We start from the raw sequence: 21,731 nt of genomic DNA on the forward strand, positions 1-21,731 counted from the left end.
AATATTTTTTAAATTAAAGAAATATTTAATGAGTATAATGTATGTATAGGACACTCTTATATGTAAGACACTACTACATGTTGAAGACACAAAGATGAAATAATCTATGTCCACAAGATTTTCTTCTGGGAGGTGCAACAGGTATACATAGTTAAAAGATCAGGGGCAGAAGTTCTGGGTTAACTTTGCCACTTCTCTTTGCCACTGTCTCTGTGACAGTAATCTAACTACTCTAGGCCTTAGTTTTTTCATTTGTAAAATGAGGGAGTTGGGCTAGATTATTTCTTAAGCTTCTTTTTAAATCTAAATCTATGATTCCAAGGAAATATGATCTAATTTGAGAAAGAAAGGAATACTAATAGCTGTGGAGATCAGGAGAGATTTTCTGTATGAAGTGACCCCACTTGAATCTTGGGCGAAGGTAATGGAAGAAGGGAGACAATGAATTCTAGACACAGGAACACCTATGCAAAGGTATGGGAATAGATGGGAAAAGATTGTCCCTCCCAGATTCATGATGCTGCTTGTTAGTTGTGCACTGGGGTAAAGAGTGGGGACTGTCTATATTGACAGATATCAGGTAATCCCGTAAAGAATGCTTGCTTTCTTCCTTGAGGAATACATTGTGTTTACAGAAAACTTTCTTAGATTCCTCAGAGCCCAATATGCCAGTTCTATACTCATGGAATAATGATAAACAGGTTTGTTTTAATTACATGGTTAGTTTTTTTCTTTTTACTTGATTTATATTTTGGTTGTGTCTTTTTGTGGCAGGACCTTGTTGCTCGTTTAGATGACCTGGGTGGAGTGTACCTACAATTTGAAGAAGGCTTGGAGCCCACAGCATTATTTGTTGCTGCCACCTACCAGCTGTCAGATCATGTGGGAACAGAGCCACCCTTTAAGGAGGTATTAATTAGAAAGTTAATAAAATAGAAGACAAAGAATCATTCATCTCCTGAAACCATATGGACTTTTTATAAATGAAAGCTAACTTTCATTTAGAAAAATGTGATCTTTTAAATAAAAATTTAGCCCTAGTTTAACTTAAAAGGAAGGGATGGGAAGAAAGAAAGGTAGTGGAAGTAGGAAGTAAAAGGATAAATTTTTAGTGAGCAGTATATTTCATTGTAAATTGTACTATTGTGTATGCTATCTTAAGTTAAGCATTTATTAAGCAACTTTGATGCCTGATTCTGTACTAAGCCTGTACCAGGTAGAGATAATTTACAAACAAGTACATGCAAGGGTAAATTGGAGATGATTCTAAAAGAAAAGCATTGAAGGGGGACTAAGCAAGCCTTTTGTAGAAGTCAGAATTTTAGCAGACACTTGAAAGAAATCAAATAAATGAGAGAAGTATGAGAGAAAGAGAATTTCACACCTGCCAGTAAAAATTTATTTTATCATATGTTTATTCATGGATATATTATATCTTAGAGATATAATATCTTTATACTTTTCATAAGTAGATTGATAATGTTACTAGTATACCTACACAATAGTGTATTTTTTATTTTATAAAGTATGTTATATAAAATATATAAATATACATATTAAATAGTGAACTTTTTCTTTTATAATCTGTCATCAGAGTATTTATTAATCTGCAGGAATATTTCAGCTTTCACACATAATAAAAATAAAATTAAAGGTGCCATGTATAAATCCAGAATTTTTGCTTATTTTCTTTCATTTATAAATTTCAGTTTATGACCAAAAGACCTATGAAAGAGTTGATTTAATCCCCTTTTTGAAGCTAACAAAAAGAGAGGAAGCATATTTCACATATTCTTTCTTGGGATGTTCCCCTTTTCTTCAGGATCAAGTAATCCAGCTGGTGAATGCAGTTTTCAGCAAAAAGAATTTTGACTCTCTCTCTGAAGCCTTCAGTGTTGCTGCTGCCGCTGCTGCATTTTCTCAGAATCGCTATCACCTTCCTCTTGTCATTGTTGCTGAGGGCTCAGCTTCTGTGTCTCACCAGCAGCCTGTTCTCCGGGTAAGATCTCCACAAACTTATTTAGAGTCTACATCAAGTCTTTTTTTTTTTTTTTTTTTTTTTTTTTTTTTTGGTGGCACATTCTTAGAAGATTGCTTTATTTTACAAGAACCATATAGTCAGTCACAGGCTTCATGATGGTATATGTATTATTTAGGATACCACTTAATTCACTAAGGAGGGAAATGTTGCCTGGACTTGCACTCTCTACAGAATTGTCTAATCTTTGTATTTAAGATTAATTTTTCAAAGGATTTTAAAACATCAATTAGCTTCTGTTACGTAATTTAACTGTATACACATTTCATTTCTGTGCCCATGTTATACCAAGAGGTCTGCATCTATAACAGTACATTTTTTTTTTTTATTTTTTTTTTTTTAGGCTGGGGTTAAGTGACTTGCCCAGGGTCACACAGCTAGGAGTGTTAAGTGTCTGAGACCAGATTTGAACTCGGGTCCTCCTGAATTCAGGGCTGGTGCTCTATCCACTGTGCCACCTAGCTGCCCCCACAGTACATTCTTTAAGAGCAGAAAGAAATAAAAGGGGATACAGATTAGCAAGGCAATTTTGTTACTATCATATTAAATTTAATGTACACTTACCAAACAACTGTATATCACAGAAATTCAGTTATACATAATGTTTTTTTTTTTATTTATTGAAATTATTGTGAAAAATAAACAGAAAAATAAGTCAATAAATAAATGGATGAGTGAATGAATTTAAAAAGAGACAAAAATGCATTCTCCGACTCCAAACTTTTATAAAATATATTACTTTGAAATTTAAAATTCCTAGATTAACTCCTATGTAATCTCAGAACTTACTAAATAGAATTTGCTAAAACAGATAATTGGCTCCTTTTCATTTGAGATGATGAGGGTAAAGCTATCATGTTTTCCTTAAACAGCTATTGCATCACCACAGTTTTCATTCATTAAGAATTCCTTCAAGATTCTATTATTGAATAATCTTAAAGTATATCTTTCTCAGGTAGAAGTTTTGGTGGTTATATAGTACCATGGCTAGAGCACAAGGCCTGATGTCAAGAAGACCTAAGTTCAAATCTAACTTCAGACACTTACTAGTGTGACCCTGGGCAAATCAATTAATTCTGTTTGCCTTAATTTCCACAACTGTAAAATGTGTATAAATAATACCTTTTGGCCAGGGTTCTTGTGGCAATCAAATGAGATAATGCCTAGCATAGTACCTAACACAAAGGTGTTTTAAAAAGTGCTTTTTCTCTTTGCCTTTTCCTTCCCTAAAAGTCATGTGACATTAAGTACTCCCTTTGACACCTTTTTGAATATTTATTGATTTTTTTTTGTTGTTGTTGTTGTTAATATTTTAAATGTCTGGTAGTTTCAAGAAGAATGTGTTTGATACTTAACCTTCAACTGGGTTGGTTGACTATAAGCCAGAGATAAGCTGAAACCTTCTAAAAAGTTCCTTTTGTGATATTTTAAAATTTATTTTAAACAATTTAGGAGCCATCTATGTTTGCAATTGCCTCAATATCAGACATTTTCCTAAGGCATTTTGTTTGTTAAGAGATTTTAAATACTCTGGTGTAACCTCTATTCGAGTCTTTATGCTGATGCCAGTGAAACCAACCAAGTCCTGCCACATTTGGATATGGTTCAGATAAAAGGTTTGGTAATGGAATAAATGCCTTTCATCTAAGACTGGCCCAGGTCAATTCCAGAAGACTGGATTCTTGGGAATTAATTTTTTTTCAGGTGCAGCAATCCACAAACACTTATAATCAGACAGAGGGTTTCAGAGGGTTTACATCCTATGTTGATGGAAAGAGTTTTCTTTGAAAGGAAATCAGGAGTCCTTGAAGAATAATATAAGTGAGATATAAAGACTTGTGGTGTGGTGGTAACTGTTTTTGGAGATGGGAAGCTATATACTGGTCCTTGCTCTGCCATCCAATCCACTGTGTGTCCTTTGACATATATCACTAAATCTCAGTTCTTTCATCTGTGTAAATGAAGGGATTAGACTATGTGAACTCTAAGGTACCTTCTAGTGGCCTGTAATCCAATTCATTTTTTACTATAAAATCCTATCATTCAGGTTAGCTTGATTATATTTGATTTCTGAGGTTTATCTGTAATGTAATGTAGTCAAATTTTTAAAATTCATTTGTACAGATTTCTCCTATAATTATTTGAAAGGGGAAAAGGGAAAAGGTATTACCTGTTATGTGCCAAGGACTGTACCAGGTGTTTTATAAATATTATTTCATTAGATCCTCACAACCACCCTTTAATCTCTATTTTACAGATGGAAAAGACTGAGGCAGACGGTTAAGTGACTTGCCTAAAGCCACATGGGATCTAGGAATGAACAAATAAAAAGTAATCAGATGATGCTGGCTTTACTCTACATATGATTTTGTATTTTGTTCCAGCTGCAAGTTACAAATGTTATGTCACAGCTTCTGGCTCATGCTTCTGTCACATTGGAACGTGCTAAGTCTACTTCTACCAAGAACACAGTCCTACAGCAGACTGCCTTCACTCCTTCAGGGTAAGTTCCTACACCACTCTCCTAGCCTTTTAGCACATCTTTAAAAAAAAAACAAAAACAAAAACAAAAACAAAAACAAAAAAACCAGTTAATTTCTTTCATTTGACAAACTGTTTTTGAACATACTTGGCAGAGTTCATTGATGAGCATTCAGTATTCAAAAGTGTAAGGTGTGATTCCCAGCTTTAAAGAATCCTATAATCTATTAGACATAAAATATTTGCATAATAATTGTAATACTAGGTAGAGTGATGTACTTTATCATATGAGAAGTCAAATACATTAAAGCCTTAGATTATGGCATGGAGAGAGATCCCTTAAGAGGAGAAGGGAGTAGACTCGGGGTGGAGGAATCAGAGAAAGGTACATGGAAGAATGGGCATATTATTTTTGTGCTTACTTTTAATAGTCAGCTGGAAGTTACAGTTAGCTAAAGGCAGGGATTCCTCACTGTTACAGCATGCTAAGAAAAATGACTATAAAATATTCTCTTTAAACCTGGGGGTGTGTTCTTTCACAAATACAGAAAGTATCAGTGCGAAAGATGGGCCTATACATAAAGTACATTGATAGTGAGGTGTACACAATGAAAACATGTAGCCAAGACAGCTTGCACCTCTAGCTCTTGAGGATCTTGACATCCTTTCCCTTCTTGTGGCACCACACTGGCCCTTTCTTTCCTGGGGCAAGTAAGTCAGCTCAATTCCCTAAGCCTATACTTTCCAGATCTTGACTTAGTAGGGCTAACTTGAGGAGAGGGCATTTTAGCAGGGTTGTTTTTTTTTTTTTTTTTTTTTTTTTTTAATTTCTCTCAATAGCATTTTATTTGTGTGCAAAAATTCAAATTTTACAATAATTTATTGTAATAAAATTTTACAATAATTTAAAACATTTCCATGTTAGTCATACTATAAAATAAAAATCAACAAATAGAAAAAAAAAGAAAGAAACTATGAGGAGAAAGAAAAAGCAAACCAAAAAAAAGGTGAAAATAGTATAATTTAGGCTCTGTAGTTTCCTCTCTGGGTGCAGATGGCCTTTTCCATTTAAAGTCTATTAGAATTGTCTTGGTTTTTACTGTATTGCTGAGAAGAGCTAAGTCTATCATAGTTAATTGATCATCACATAATCTTGCTGTTACTCTTTACAGTTTTTTCCTAATTCTTCTCTCTTTACTCAGTATCAGTTCAATCTTTCTAAGCTTTTCTGAAATCAACATTTTTGCAAGGTTTTGAAGAGTGCAAAGGATTTCAACAATTGGTATCTTTTTTTTTTTTTTTTTTTTACTGTGCATATTTTATGTCTGTCCAGTGAATTCACTGTTCATTTCTTAGATTCTAAATTCTGAGGGATGTGAGGCTTGATTATATGGTATGTACCATAATGCAAAAACACTAAGTCTGATTTTATTAAATTTCTCAGGAAAGGGAATGCTTTGAGCAAAAACTTAGAGGTATGGAGTTGTAGTCATTTTTGATTAATGAAATAGCTATTTATTCGTATCATGATCATAAAATGAAATGTCAGTTTATTGTTGGCTACAGAAATTCTTCGAATAAATCTTCATTCTTGTTTTATTTTCATACTTGATTTATAGATAACAAAAATCCTGAGCTGCTTTTTTTTTTTTTTTTTTTAATAGTTTTTATTTGCCAGATATTTGCATGGGTAATTTTACAACATTGACAATCGCCAAACCATTTGTTCCAATTTTTCCCCTCCTTCCCCCCTCCCCCTCCATGGCAGGTCGACCAATACATGGTAAATATGTTAGAGTATAAATTAAATGCAATATTTGTATATATGACCAATCAGTTGTTTTACTGAACAAAAAGAATCGGACTTTGAAATAGTGTACATTTAGCCTGTGAAGGAAATCCAAAATGCAGGCAGACAAAATTAGAGGGATTGGAAATTCTAGGTAGTCGTTCATAGTCATCTCCCTAAATTCTTTCACTGAGTGTAGCTGGTTCAGTTCAGTACTTCTCTATTGGGACTGATTTAGCTCATCTCATTGTTGAAGAGGGCCATGTCCATCAGAATTGATCATCATACAGTATTGTTGTTGAAGTATATAATGATCTCCTAGTCCTTGAGCTTCATTTTTAAAAAAATTATCTTACTTTAGCTTAGAGAGGTTAAAAGACTTACCTCAAATTAGCTAGTTATTGGTTGTCCTTGCTTGAAGAGGAACAAAATGATATCACTGTGTTAGAGTCAAGTTAGGGTGCCCCACTGGATCACACAGGAAGTAAGTGGCAAGAGCTTGGAACTGAATCCAGGTCCTTTAACTCCAAATTCAGATCTTTATTTACTACATTACACTGTCTCCTTAATTTCAAAAATAAATTAATTAGTATAAATAAGAACAGCTTATTATGTGTACCTAAGAATAAAGAGTTAGGAATTAGATGTGTTGATAGTTTCAGAAATTAAAAATTTTTATTATTATATTAATTTTTATTTTTAAAAATATTTCAAATAAATAAATTATTTATTAATTATTTTAATTTTAATTAGTCTTGGAAGAAGTGAGATTTCAAGAGCAGTTGAAAAAAAGCTCAGGACATAGTGTATTCCAGATAAGACATAACTTGGAAGATTTGAACAGAGCAGTTTGTTTAAGAAAAATAGAGGAGATAGGATAGAAAATGAGTAAAAGAAGTGAGATTAATTTGACAACCTTGAAGTCAGAATGTTGTTATTAAATGTAAATTGAATGTAAATTGTTATTAAAGTTAACAGTAAATAGTAGCATAGACAATGTAATATGGTAGAAAGAGAATGAGACTCAAAAATCAGAAGATTTGGGTTGTAGTGAATGCCTGGCTCTATGTCCTGTGAGAGCAGGAACAAGTCATTTACCATGTCTCTCTAAATCTCCTCTGAATAATGGAGGTTAAAATCTATTGTTTACCTTATAGGCTTTTTGAGAGAATCAAGAAAATAATGAGTATAAATCACTTAAAGTATTATGAAATGTAAATAAACAAGTTTAGTAAGGCATTGTAATTATTGATAGTCTTCTTGAATGAAAACCTTAATAACCATGCTCCAATTCACATAGAGATGGTTTTGATCTGAACTTCATGAATGCCAAGCCTGCCAGTGGTTATTATGACTTCTCTATCCGTGTTGAAGGTGATAGCCGCTACATTGCAAATGTGGTAGAGGTGAGTGCTTTTCTTGTCATCTCTGTTTCTGTGGTAGTGTTGGAAACAACATATACATAGCAATAAATCATTTTTCATCTAGAGGATTTTAACTTCATTCCCTGACCAAACCAAAGGAAGCCTTTTGAAAAAAGTTGATTATTTGGATTGTCATTTGATAGTCTGCCAATGTTCGAATTATATAAAAGACTTGAGTGGGGGCAGCTAGGTGGCACAGTAGATAGAGCACCAACCCTGAAGTCGTCAGGGGCATCAGACTTCAAATCTGGCCTCAGACACTTAACCCTTCTTAGCTATGTGACATCCTGGGCAAGTCACTTAACCCCAATTGCTTTAGGGAAGAAAAAAAAAAAAAAACTTGAGTAAATGAATGTGCTTTACAAGTATTGTGGATGAAGTGGTCTTCCCCCCCCCCCCCCCCGAGGCTGGGGTTAAGTGACTTGCCCAGGGTCACACAGCTAGGAAGTGTTAAGTGTCTGAGACCAGATTTGAACTCCGGTCCTCCTGAATTCAAGGCTGGTGCTCTATCCACTGTGCCACCTAACTGCCCCCAAGAAATATGATTCTATTATACTTGTAAAGTCATGTAAAACATTTCTACATTAGCCATGTTGTGGGAAGGGGGGAGAAACAAGAAAAATTAAAAAAGTGAAAAAAAATACGCTTCCATCTGCACTCAGCTCATCAGCTTTTTCTCTGGAGCATTTTTTATCATGAATACTTTGGGATTGGGATGGATCATTGCATTGATCAGAGTAGCTAAGTCTTTCACAGTTGATTATTGTTAAAATTTTTCTGTTATAATTGTAAAATTAATAAAATAAAATAAAAAAAATTTTTTGCTGTTATTGTGTACAATGTTTTCCTAGTTCTGCTCACTTCACTTTTCATCAGCTTATATAAGTCTTCCCAGATGCTTCTGAAGTCATCCTCTTTGTTTTTTCTTACACTACAGTAGTATTTCTTTGCAGTCAAATACACAGCTTGTTCAGCTGTTACCCAGTTTTGATGGTCATCCTCTCATTTTTCAGCTCTTTGCCACCACAAAAACAGCTGGTATAAATATTTTTGTACATATAGATTCTTTTTCTCTGATTTCTTCGCAGTAATATTGAGTTAAAGGGTATACACAGTTTTATACTCTTTGGGCATAGTTCCAAATTGTGCTCCAGAGAAATAGGACTATTTTACAGTTGTACCAAATTGTGTACCAGTGTACCTATTTTCCCACATTCCCACATCATTTTTTCTTTTCTATCCCTTTATCCAGTTTTGTAGGTAAGGTGTGAGGTAATAAAATCACAATTGTTTTACTTTGCATTTTTCTAATTAGTAGTGATTGAAAGCATTGAGTTCTTCCTCTGAAAACTGCTTGTTCATATTCTTTTGCCATTTATCATTTGGCACTTTGGTCAATTGTTGCCTTTTATTTTTATAAATTTGACTGTTTCTTACTCATTTGAGAAATAAGGCCTTTGTCAGAAAAACTTATTGTAAAAAGTTTGCGCTATTTTCTGCTTTCCTTATTATTTTGGCTACATTGGTTTTGTTTGGTGCAAGAACTTTTTAATTTTATGTATTCAAATCCATTTTACCTCTGTATATCTTATTTGTCCATAAAACTCTTCCCATATATTTGAAATGGTTTTTATATTTCCCTAATTTGTTTTATATCACCCTTTATATCTAAATCATATATCCATTTTGAGCTTATCTTGGTATAATGTGTGAGATCCACTTATGAATTTTGGTGGAAACCAAAATTTATGCTTTTTAAATAAATAGCAACACTTTAACTTTTTTATAAAAATCTTATGTTCGTACTTTATTAAAGCATAGATCCAATGCCACCATTATGATAAATCTTCAGAGTTTAAGAAATGGTTATGCAACTAGGTGTTAAACATTATGTTAAGTACTGGGGATATTAATACAATTAGCAAATATTTTTTGAAACTAATATCTCTAACCAAAAGCTATAATGTAAAGGATAATAGGGAAGCGTAAAGGAATATGTTTCTGTTTGTTGCTTGAGGACCAGCCTTGCTAAGAATGGACAGAATTATTATCAAAAAGTTAGCATCCAAATACTGACAGTTTTTTTGGATACAGCAATTCACAAAAATCATTTATTAAGGTACATAGAAACCACGATTTAAAGTGAAATCTTAAATCTTTGAACTATTGAATTAAATAAGGATTTTAGAAGTTGTCTTGCCACAAAGTAAGGTGGAAAGCCAAATGATTTCTTGGGGTCCTTTCCATCTGGTGAAAATGGTTATGGAGAAAATAGGTAGGAATGCTGTTGATAATTCCCATCTATGTTTTTAAGGAGAAAGAGTCTCTCCCCACCGCCCACTTAATAGTATTTTTATTTTTTTCTTTTCTCCCTTCCTCCCCAAACAATTTGATGTAGGTTATCTATGTATGATCAATTTAAACATTTCTATTTTAGTCATATTGTGAAAGAAAAAACAAAAGGGGAAAAAATTTTTTTTAAAGATGAAAATAGTATCCTTTGATATGTATTCAGTCTCCATAATTCTTTCTCTAGATGTGGATGGTATTTTCCACCTCAAGTCTATTGAACTTGTCTTGAGTCACTGTGTTGCTGAAAAAAACTAAGCCTGTCATAGTTGATCATCACACAGTGTTGCTGTTACTATATACAATGTTCTCCTGATTCTGCTCACTTCACTCAGTATCAGTTCATGTAAGTCTTTCCAGGCTTTTCTGGAATCAGTTTCTTATAGAAGAGTACTATTCCATTACATTAAAATACCACAACTTATTCTGCTATTCCCCAGTTGATGAGCAGCCCTCAATTTCCAATTCTTTGCCACTACAAAAAGAGCTGCTACAAACATTTTTGCACATATTTTCTCTTTTTGCACATTTTCCCTCTTTTATGATTTCTTTGGGATATAGACCCAGTAGTGGGTCTATAAATCAAAGGGTATATGTAGTTTGAAAGCCTTTGGTCATAGTTCCACATTGCTTTCCAGAATTACAGGATCAGTTCACAATTCCAACAGTGCATTAGTATCCCCATTTTCCCATGTTTCCTCTAACATTTATCTTTTTCTGTCATCTTAGCCAATTTGGTAGGTGTGAGATGGTACCCCAGAGTTGTTTAAATTTGCATTTCTCTAATCAATAATGATCATTTTTGTATGATTATAGATGGCTTTAATTTTTTCATTTGAAAATTGTTCATATCCTTTGATCATTTATCATTTGTAGTCTTATAAATTTCTATAAAATATTATTTAAATTATACATATTTTAGAAATGAAGCCTTTAGACTTATGTGTACAAAAATATTTATAACAGCTCTTTTTTCAAAAGTTTTTCAAGAGTTGGAAATTATAGGGATGTTCATAAATTGAGGAATGGTTGGATAAATTATGGTTTATGATTATAATGGAATGTATAATGGAATATAATGTGTGACATGGTGAACAGTATGCTCTCAAAAAAACTTGGTAAGTTTTTCATGAGCTCATGCAAAGTGAAATATACTATGCACAAAGTAATAGTAACTTTGTAGGATGATCAGCTGTGAATGCCTTTGTTATTCTCAGTAGCACAATGATCCAAGACTACTCTGAAGGATTTTTGATGAAAAATGCTACCCATATCCAGAGAAAGATTATATCTGAATAAAGATTGAAGATTTATTCTTTAAAAAATACTTTACTTTTCATAAGGGTTTGGGTTTTTTTGTTTTTGGTGGGGGAAAGAAATCTATATTTTCTTTTGCTACATGACTTACAGAAATGTTTGGCATTAACTTCACATGTGCCTTCTCAGTGAGGGAGGGATAAGCAGGGACAAAGGGAAATAATCTGGAACTCAAAAATTTAAAAACAAATATTAAAAAATTCTCTTACATGTAATGGGAAAACAAAATATTAAATAGATATAGTGAAGGGGGGAGAAAAAGTCTTTATCAGAAATGCTGGCAGAAAAAAATTGCTTCCCGACTATATGATTCCCTTCTTATCTTGGCTACGTTGGTTTTGTTTATGCAAAAACTTTCCAGTTTACTGTAATCAGAATTGTATCTTTTCTATTTCATAATGTCCTCTATTTCTTGTTTGGTTATAAATTCCTTCTTTCTGCAAAGATCTAATAGGTAAACTATTCCTTGCTCTCCTAATTTGCTCATGGTAATACCCTTTATGTTTAAATCATGAACCTATTTCAGTTTCTCTTGGAATAGAATATGAGATGTTGGTCTTTGTTTAGTTTTCTGCCATACTGTTTTCCAGTTTTCTCAGCAATTTTTATTAAATAGTGAGTTCTTATCACAGAATTTGGAGTCTGTGTGTTTATCAAATTGTAGATCACTGTAGTCTGTAAGAAGAATGAGTCTTAATGATAATCTCTAAGTGCTATTTCTACTTTTATGCATGATTTAGGCATGTTGTGTTTTTTACTGTTCCAATTTTTTCTCTTTAGTGAAACCTTAACACTTACAAAGTGTTTTTCAAAGACATTTACTTAGGCGTCACAGCTCTCAGAATTTCATTATAATTGCTCATGGTGTGCATTTATCTCTATGGAGAATAGTTTATTCATCATTGAATCAAGCCTAGTATTTGTAAAATTCTTTTGTAGTAGTTAAAAAAAACCTGAGAAATAGATGCACAGTAACCATAATTGCCAATAGCTGTTATTAACGTAAATACTAATGACTTCCATTTAAGTCATTGCCATCACTTTTTAAACCTGATGATGGAGTTAATATTAGCGTCCTGCCTGCTCTATTCATCAGAGTGGGACTAATTCTTATTTATAAGGGCTGACCTCCGCTGCATGTGTCAAATTTGCTTTCTAATTGCAATAATAATCGCACTTAGAGCATCAAAGCCAGCAGGCTGGTCCTGGTAATCTCTCCAGAGGTGCTTTAAGTTGGCTGGAGTGCATTAAACACTGGCAGCTTTGCACGAAGGCCCCTAATAGTACTCATTGTTATTGGGCAAGTTGTCAGGGGAGCCATGGGTTTTGGAAGCTGTCATTAGCATTAATTGCCCCTAATGCACCATCATTTTTGACAGTAATGAACTAAACAGAATGGTTATTACTCCCAGGAGAAAGGCTACATTTCCTGGCATTAAGATATTTTTGTGCTGTTAGTGCCACACACTAGAGTCAAAAAAAGGGGCAGGGTGGACCAGCCCCCAAATCACCTATTGAATGAAAAACAGTTTCCTTTTTCTCTTGTTAAGGGTGTGAAAGGACATTTTGATGGTTTTTAATTTTTTAAATTGTTTTAAGAGTAGAATTATTGTATCTTTCCCATAAAATGCATTTTCAGTTAACCATTTGTAGGTAAGTTTTGCAGACAAAGAGCTAAGGTAGTAGGAGTCTTCATTTGTTTCTAATCCTAATGTTGGTAGGTAATCTTAATCACCTATATTGGTGTTGGGCAAAGTTATAACCAAAAAATCTTTAAATAAGTACTGTTAGAATTTAAAGGATAATTTAAGTTTGATGGGATTTAACAGTCTGCTCTTGGTACATTTTTGAGTATGGCTATATTATCTAGAATTATTTATTCTGATACCACAAAATGATTATCCACAGAGTGTATTACATTATTATAACTTATTCATATTTATAAAAGGCACTTCTTTGCAGAGGTGAGAGTTCATACATGTGAAACCTTTTATATAATAATAAATTTTTTTCAGTGTGATCATTTGTTTTACTAAAAATAAAATCTTAAAAAATAATCTTTGTTATAAGTGACAATATAATGGGAATTCTTGGTGATTTGAAATTGAGATCTTAATACAATTTTTTTTTTTTAGATTATGTTATCAGAATAATGAATGAAAATCTAGAGAACTGAGTTCACCTTCCTCATCCCACTTATTTATGCCACATGTTTGTAGAACAGGTCATTAATTTGGTTTTTTTTTTTTGGTTAAAAACAGTTATGGTCTTTAAGAGTATTTTTATAATTACCAACACTCTGCCATAGTAATGATGAGAAAAATATTTGTTTCTATTAATAAAGATATGAGGATTAGGCCTACATTATACTCAATACAAGAATTTTACTTAAATGTTTCCTTTAGCTCCAGTGACCTACCCTGCTGAGGATTATGTTCTAATTGGAGAGTTGACATCAGGGTTAAGAAGCATGTTGTAGGGATTCCATGTTTCTGTCTTTGAGAGTTGTGAAATTCTTTGATTAGTAAAGTATTTGTTGCCTAGTTAAGATAGAAGGCCTGGTGAAAGCGGCTTCTATTAATTGTCTCAGTTATGATAACCAGCAAGTAGGACGCCATTTTGTGACTTTATTTTCAATTAGAAATGTGAGAATTCAGAAATTAATATTCTTTCTGATATGTCTAACAGCAGACTATTTCATATGTTTCTTTATAGCTCAAAGTCAAGGTCTCCACTGAAGTTGGTATCACAAATGTAGATCTTTCAACTGTGGATAAAGATCAGAGCATTGCACCTAAAACCACACGGTAAATATAATGGGGATATATACAAAACCCTCAGGGCTGCCTCCTAATGTTCAGCCAACTGAATTTGTGTGGTAGTATCTAGAGGGGGTTTCTGAGTACATCCTACCCCCTTATGATTTCATTGCTGCATTAATAGTCTTGTAGAATGTAGTTAACTGTATTCCAGAACATATTGCCTCAGTGCATTGTGGATCCCAGGCGGAGACACATTTTTAGCGGATCCCCTTCTACTCTAGGTGCCCTAGTATTCCTTATAGGCAATTTAAAAAAAAAAAAATCAAGAGTCCCTGAAACTTTCCCTTTGAGAATTTCCTAGTGGAAAGTACAGTTGGACTAGAAACAAAGGTAAGGGTTCTAGAGCCTGTTCAATAATTTTAACATTAATTTTAACTATGAAGCATCTACAGAAGGGAACAGAATATAACTTAGTCATCTCTTATTGTATCATTTATAGTCTGCAAGTGTACTACAAATAACTGTTGTACAAAATAAAAATTTTATGTAAGTTCCCAGGAAGTCATCTGTCATTACAAACTAAGGACTAGGTCAGGAAAAAACATTTAATTGGGAGTATTCAAATACAGTTAGGAATTCAAGAGGCAGTAAGGGGAAAAAGCATAGAAAACATTGTGAGAGTATTCCAACTTGAGGAAGACAATCCATAAGTAGTCCTATTCAGCTGTGCATAGAGAAAAATGTAAGCAAAAGCTGGAAAAGTAGGTTTAAGGGGTCAAAGATTTAGAGCTGAATGGACCTTAGATGTCATCTAGTACATGCCCTGCATTTTACAGATGAAAAAACTGAGTTCTGTGAAGATGAAGTGATATGAACAACGTCTCACAAGTGGCAGGCAGGAGAATCAACTCTACCCCAGGTCCTCTAATTACAAATCCAGCACTTGCCGTACCTGCGTTTAGGTTAGGTGGTGAACACCAGCAGAAAAAAACGTTATACAATAGACAGTAAGGAGTCAATGAGGGGTTTTGATCAGCAAAATGACATGAGTGGATTTGTGAGTTGGTTTATCTCTACTCAAATAACAAGCAATGATTAAGTGTCTGTTGGAGCTTACACCTCACTCTAATGCTTACTAATAGCTCATATTTGTGTAAAACTTTAAGATTTTCAGAGGACTTTTCTTATGAGTTAGTGGGATAAGTATTATAATCTTCATTTTATGAATAAGGAAACGGAGGTGTAGAGACATCCAGTATCTCAAGCAAGATCACAAATTTAGTAAATTTCAGAGGTATAATTTGAAGCTATGTCATTTCTTCTAGCTTCTGTTGCCTCAGCTTCCTCCTCTGTGAAATGAGAGTTGGACTAGATCAAGGTGAAGGTATCAGACTCTCCACCCCCATCAAAGAAATGTTTATTAAAGGCATCAACTAAAATACTTAGGATTACAAAACAATTGGTTATATCGAAGTAGTTCTCAGAATTTTTTTTAAATGAATATATGAACCCCTAGATTAAATGATCTATATAGTCTCTTTTTCAGATTTTTATTACCAAATGAATAAAAAGTATTAATACCCACTTTAGATACTTGGTACAGATTCTCTTAAAACTTATTCCTTGTTTTTCTCTCTTTCAGGGTGGCCTACCCAGCTAAAGGAAAGGGTTCATTCACCGTTGATAGCCATCAGAACTTTGCCTTGTCCTTTCAGCTGGTTGATGTAAACACTGGGGCTGAGCTTACTCCTCATCAGGTCAGAAAAAAACACACCAAGTTTCTGGTGTCACCTTTAAGTAGAGGTTATTTAAAAGCATTCTTAAGTTTAAAAATTAGCAATTGATAGCCTCGACAGATCTAATACAATAGCAAAAAAAAAAAAAAAAAAAAAAATCTAAAAATTCAGGCAACCTAGTTCCAAGTGTTTTCCAAGTGCCCTGAAAATCCACCATAAATTGAACCATTTGTTCTTCAGTCCTACTTTATTACTTTCTTTCACTAGAGCTTACAGGCCTTTTGCTTAGAGCATGCTTTTCTTAATAGAAGGAAAATTGCTGGGTGTTAAAGGTTAGCACATAATTGAAGCTGTCTACTTGATGGAATAAGAAAAATTGGTAGAGCATTGAAAAACAGAAAAATGAAGGGGCTGTTGGATTCATTTCAAGATGTCCAGAGTCAAGGAGATTTAGTAGTTAATGGGGATCTCTAGAGAGGAAGGTATCCTCTTAGAGGAAATTGCAGACATATACTTTGTATTCTAAACTGATGTTCCCCTCAGTCATATCTTTCTGAACTTGTTAGGTAAATCAAGTTAGGGTTCCCTTGACACCTTTTTACGGCAGTTGATTTATCCTGGCCAAACTTCCATATAAAATTATTATAATTTTTGATATTTCTCATGATCAGGTTTACATAATCACTTGTCTATTTGAGTGTCCAAGATTTGAATTGCTCCTATTTATGCCATATCTCTTTTTCCCTGTTTATCTTGCTTTTTACTTATTCTGATCTTTGTTCTGAATAGTATTGCTCTGGCTATACAGAAATGATTCAAGGATAATTGTTTTCTTGCCTCAAATAAGAAATCTTTTTCTGTTAAAATATTTCATTTTGTTTTTTGTAGTGTCATTTGGTGTTCACCAGGTCCACTGCCTACCAATTTATCAAAGAAAATATTTGTAATATAAATGCTCAAGACTTTTGTATCGTCCATATGCCTTTGTCTTTTCTCACCTCTTTGTCCTGGATGTGGTTTCCTTTATATTTCTCACTGCTTCTGCCTTTCCCCATCTTTGCATCAAAGTTATCAAATATTAGAGTGTAAGTTGACTTAGTTTGGAGGATTTTATCAAGTTCTTAGAATTTCTCTACCTTTTTTATATTTTGCAACTAAGAGTAAGGCCTAAAGCTGCAAATATTTATTTTTTTATTTTTGCAAATACTTATGGATATGAACAATATGAGATGATTCAAAATCACATGAAATAAGGTTTCATGATGCCTTTGGGCATCCAAAAAAATCACGTTTTTTAAGCCTCTCCTCATGAACAATCTTCCAGTTAGCTGCAGTTTCTTTTCTTTTGGCTTCATTTATAGTAGTAATATCTAGATTGAAGAGATTCAACTTTATTAGTAGTTTATCCTACTTTGTGGTCACTATTTCAGGCTCTCACATTTAGATCATCCTTTATCTGGATAAAAATGGAAGGGTAAGAACAGAAAAAAATGGAAAGAATCTTTAAAAATTATTATGTATAATATAAACTAATTTCATCCTTAATAACAGTGGAATTACCATACTTGAACTCTAACAAGAACCCAGATGTGCTTTCGAAGAAAGGTAGAAATGTCACTAATAAGAGTAGAGACAAAAAAGTAACCATATTGGATCCTGTGTACATAGATGACATCTTTGCTAGTGGTGGGTGACACAACTACAATTGTGAGAGTATTCAGGGAGTCTGTACTCAAAGGAGCTGAAGGAGGTACAGATGTCAAAGATGTTTAAAAAAAATGTTAGCCTTATTAATGTTAAAAAAAAAAAAAAAAAAAAAAGGCAACTGAGAGAACATCAATAACTACTAGCCAACCTTTTTACCTCATTTCCCACCTATACAAAATTAAGCCATCTCTACATGAATCAAGATTATCCTTGAAGAGGATATTAATAGGGAACAAGCATACTTTAATAATCAATATTCAACAATGGACCACATCTTTACCATCTTGCAGTTAAGTCAGAGATGAAGATAAAATGAGTCTTGATAAAATTTACCTCAAAGATGTAAAAGAAAGAAAAGTCCTATATATACACCAAAATATTCATAGTACTTTTGTGGCATCAAAGAATTTTAGCAAAGTAGTTGGCCACTAATTGAAAAATGACTAAACAATTTTGTTACATAGAGTGAAATGGAATTTTACAGGGTCATAAGAAATGAAAAGAATTCAGGGAAGTTTGGGCATACTTACATGCATTGATACTGAATAAAGTAAAATAAGAACTGGGGAAATGGTCTACATGATAATTGCATTAATATAAACATTAAGAAGCAAAATAATTAAATGCTGTGTGATTATAACAACTAAGCTTTGCACTATGAAGAGATAAGAAAATGTGCTTACCCTCCCTTCACTGCCATTGTGTGGGACTATGGATGCAAACTATTACATAGACTTTCAGATTGATTGGGGTTTTATACATGTATTTTATAATTTATTTACATTTTTCTTTCCTTTAAAGTATTTGTAACAAAGTATGGCTTGCTGAGTAGGAAAGGGCAAGGTACATATTTGCAGAAGAATATGATATGAAAAGTAACAATGAAATTAAAATTTTTTGAGAAATAAATTCAACTTAAAATGTCTTTAGCCTTAAGCAATCATATTTGATATTTTATATAAAATTACATTGGTCATGGTGACCTTATATAGTTTTCCATGATATCAGGGAATAGGATTAGCCTGGATGAATTCTATTTGTTTTAAAATAGGGTGGTGGATTTTTTTTTTTGTTTGTTTGTTTTGTTTTTAATATTGTGATCATTTTCTGATTTGTCACTTCTTCATGGAAGATTCCCTTATGCCAAGGGAATTTGTTGTTTGTATGCCAACAACAAAAAATTTAATAAAACCAGTGTTTCATTGTGATTGTGTCTAATAGAAAATCACTAAATTTAAGTCTAACAAATCTAGAAAATAAGAAATGATGAACTGATTAGTCCTGCCTCTTTTCTCTTTCTTTTCTTACCCTTCCATGAAAGTTTATTATGCAGTGAAGTAACAAAAAGACTGGAAGAAGAAAGGAAAAATTGTAGTTATCAAGAGCTTGAACAATTCTGTTTCAAATTGCTGTCAGACTGTCACCAGGATAGTCTGTATACTTGCTCCACTCTGTTAGACCTCTCTGTAACAGATCACAGACCTGTTGTTGTGATGATAAAGCAAACAATTAAGCCTTGTTGACTAGATGTCAGACTCAAGGACATTTTGGAAAATCTCAATAAAAGGTGGCTTTGTTGTTCCCCCCTAGACATTTGTCCGTCTCCACAACCAGAAAACTGGTCAAGAAGTGGTGTTCGTTGCTGAACCAGATAGCAAGAATGTGTACAAGTTTGAACTGGATACTTCTGAAAGAAAGAGTGAGTTTGACTCTGCCTCTGGTACTTACACCCTCTACTTGATCATTGGAGATGCCACCTTGGAGAATCCAATCCTCTGGAATGTGGTATGTGTCGCAGAACCCCCAAACCCAATATTATGATCCAGCCACAAGGAAATTTGCAATGAGACCATTTTTGCAGAGAGCAGTCTTATCATGCTCAGTAGAGTGAAGTTGTTCTTTCCTGGGTTATAGGTTAAAAGTGGGACTACAGGGGGAATTTTTATTCTACAAAGTGCCAAATAAGGATGATTTTTAGATAGTCTAATTAGATTAATTTATTTGCTCAATAAATATTTAGTGAATGCCAGTTATGTGTTAAGCACTGTGCTAGGCACTTTGGGGATATAAAGATGTATTAAAAAACTTGTTCTTGAGGAATTTTTAGTATGGGGTTAGCGTTAGGGGAGGAGGAATAACATGAATAATCACCTATATCATATGATAACATACATGTTAAATGCTGCATGAATGACGAAAAATGCTCAAGGAATTTGAGGAAGGAAAGATAATTTTTTTGATTGGGAGTTTTCAGGGAAAGTTTATAGAATAGAAAAATATTAATCAAGGGCTTACTATATACTAAGCCCTGGGCTAAGTGCGGGAGCTACAAATACAGAATTGAGACTGTTCTTGCCTTGGAGACCTCCCATTCTAATGAGATGGTATCTCTTAAGAGAGGGGTCAGCTGGCAAGATGATAGAAATGTCAAGTGGTCTTTAGTTCCTCAGCAGGTGAGATTACTAGGCCCCTGTGAGGGCTGCTCTTGCTGAACTCTCCAGGTTCCTTTCAATATGTAAACAGTAAATAGGTCAATGTTGGGATAGGGACTGTCCTATTGTGCAGAAGGTGACTGTTAAGTTGGATTTCAAAGCACCTAAGCTTTGAAAAACTAGAGAGGAAGGAAGATTGTGAACAAAGATGGGAAAGTACAATCCACTTTGAGAACAAGATGTCCAGTTTGGCTAAAACAGTTAAGTTCAGGTTGGAAAATAGAGGAAGGAAATAAGGCTAGAAAAGTAGATTGGGGCCTCAGTCTGGGAAGCTGTGGGTGGATAGTCATTTGTCTCTTATGGTAGACAGTATGACTGTTGTATTTTCATTTTCTATCTAGGCAGAAATTCCAAAGCATTCACTTATTTTTTTTTTCAATTAATAATTTATTTGCTGATTCTCCTGTGTTCTCTTCAGCTTAGAAAGGAGGGAAAAAGAAAAAAAACAAAACAAAACTTTTGTAATATGTGTATAATCAAGTAAAACTAATTTTTATATTGACTATGTCCAAAAATATATATATCAGTCTGGATTCATCACCTTTCAGTCGGAGGGATGCAAAGCAATGTTTGGAAAGTGATTTTGCTTTTAAAAAGATTGTCTTCATTTGTGGGCTAATCCCCTCACTACTTTTGATTTTTTTTTTTTCCCCACTATAGTGGAGAAGAGATCTGAATAGTTAATTCTATGAAAAATTTGACCTGTCATTTCTCTATCTTTATGAATGTTGTAATTGTATATATTTGTTTTGTAGGCTGATGTGGTCATTAAATTCCCTGAAGAAGATGCTCCTTCTACTATCCTTTCAAAGAACCTTTTCACTCCTAAACAGGAAATTCAGGTATGTGTTAACAAGGGAATAGGCTTAGACTTGGTGAATAAGCACTGGGGAAGAGAACCAATCCTAGCCAGTAGGCTTGAGGAGTAGAAAGGCAATAAACCACTGAACTCATTCTGCTATTAATGTTTTGTGCTATCACAGGGATCCAAGCTCTATCCTTGAGGGCTATCCATGTGTTGTAGATCTTCTTAGGATGCTCTCTTTTTACATCCCTATAGTGGAAGGTTGGGATGGCTTACAAATGAGATAGGCATGTATTAGTGGCACAAAAGCAGGATTAGGAATCAGGAGCCCTGAATTCTAGCCTTGATTCTTACAATATGTCTATATGACTTTAGGCAAATCAAATAACAACTTTAGGTCTGTTTTCTCTTCTGTCAAACAGGAGGGAATGACACCATCCCTGTTTGTTTTACATTATCAAATGAAACATTGGATGTCAAAATACTTTGAAGAGTTAAGAAAACACTTTACAAATATGAGGTCTCACATTGATGATGCATAGAGGAGAGATTAAATCTGTGAGCAGTAGTAGTGAGTATCAAGAGTAGATGATGTTTAGCACAATATAACAGAAGAGAGATTTAGGAAAGAAATACAGCAGAAGGAGCCGTGGCTGGAGGGAGCTGGAGTGCCTGGCAAGATAGAAATATAGCAGCAAATTTAAGAAATGGAAGTGTGTTAGAGTATTGTTCTCAGATATATGTAATAGCCTGACCAAAAAATTAAGAGGAAGAAAGATGTTTAATTCTGCAAGAAAGACAAGAGTGGAAGAGAAAAAATAACTTATAATT

At 33.7% G+C, this 21,731-nt stretch overlaps 1 protein-coding gene across 3 annotated transcripts in view; it reads left to right on the forward strand.

Moving 5' to 3' along the window:
* Nucleotides 1-21,731, forward strand: part of RPN2 (ribophorin II) — a 50,873-nt gene that overhangs the window by 19,939 nt on the left and 9,203 nt on the right. For all 3 annotated transcript variants that reach the window (XM_074292673.1, XM_074292674.1, XM_074292672.1), the window contains exons 6-13: nucleotides 775-909; nucleotides 1,823-1,999; nucleotides 4,423-4,541; nucleotides 7,609-7,714; nucleotides 14,114-14,205; nucleotides 15,803-15,917; nucleotides 19,194-19,388; nucleotides 20,851-20,937. In XM_074292673.1, coding sequence (XP_074148774.1) covers nucleotides 775-909; nucleotides 1,823-1,999; nucleotides 4,423-4,541; nucleotides 7,609-7,714; nucleotides 14,114-14,205; nucleotides 15,803-15,917; nucleotides 19,194-19,388; nucleotides 20,851-20,937 — 1,026 coding nt within the window. The remainder of the gene's footprint in view (nucleotides 1-774; nucleotides 910-1,822; nucleotides 2,000-4,422; nucleotides 4,542-7,608; nucleotides 7,715-14,113; nucleotides 14,206-15,802; nucleotides 15,918-19,193; nucleotides 19,389-20,850; nucleotides 20,938-21,731) is intronic.

This window comes from Sminthopsis crassicaudata, chromosome 2 (genome assembly GCF_048593235.1).
Source record: "Sminthopsis crassicaudata isolate SCR6 chromosome 2, ASM4859323v1, whole genome shotgun sequence".
NCBI lineage: Eukaryota > Metazoa > Chordata > Mammalia > Dasyuromorphia > Dasyuridae > Sminthopsis > Sminthopsis crassicaudata.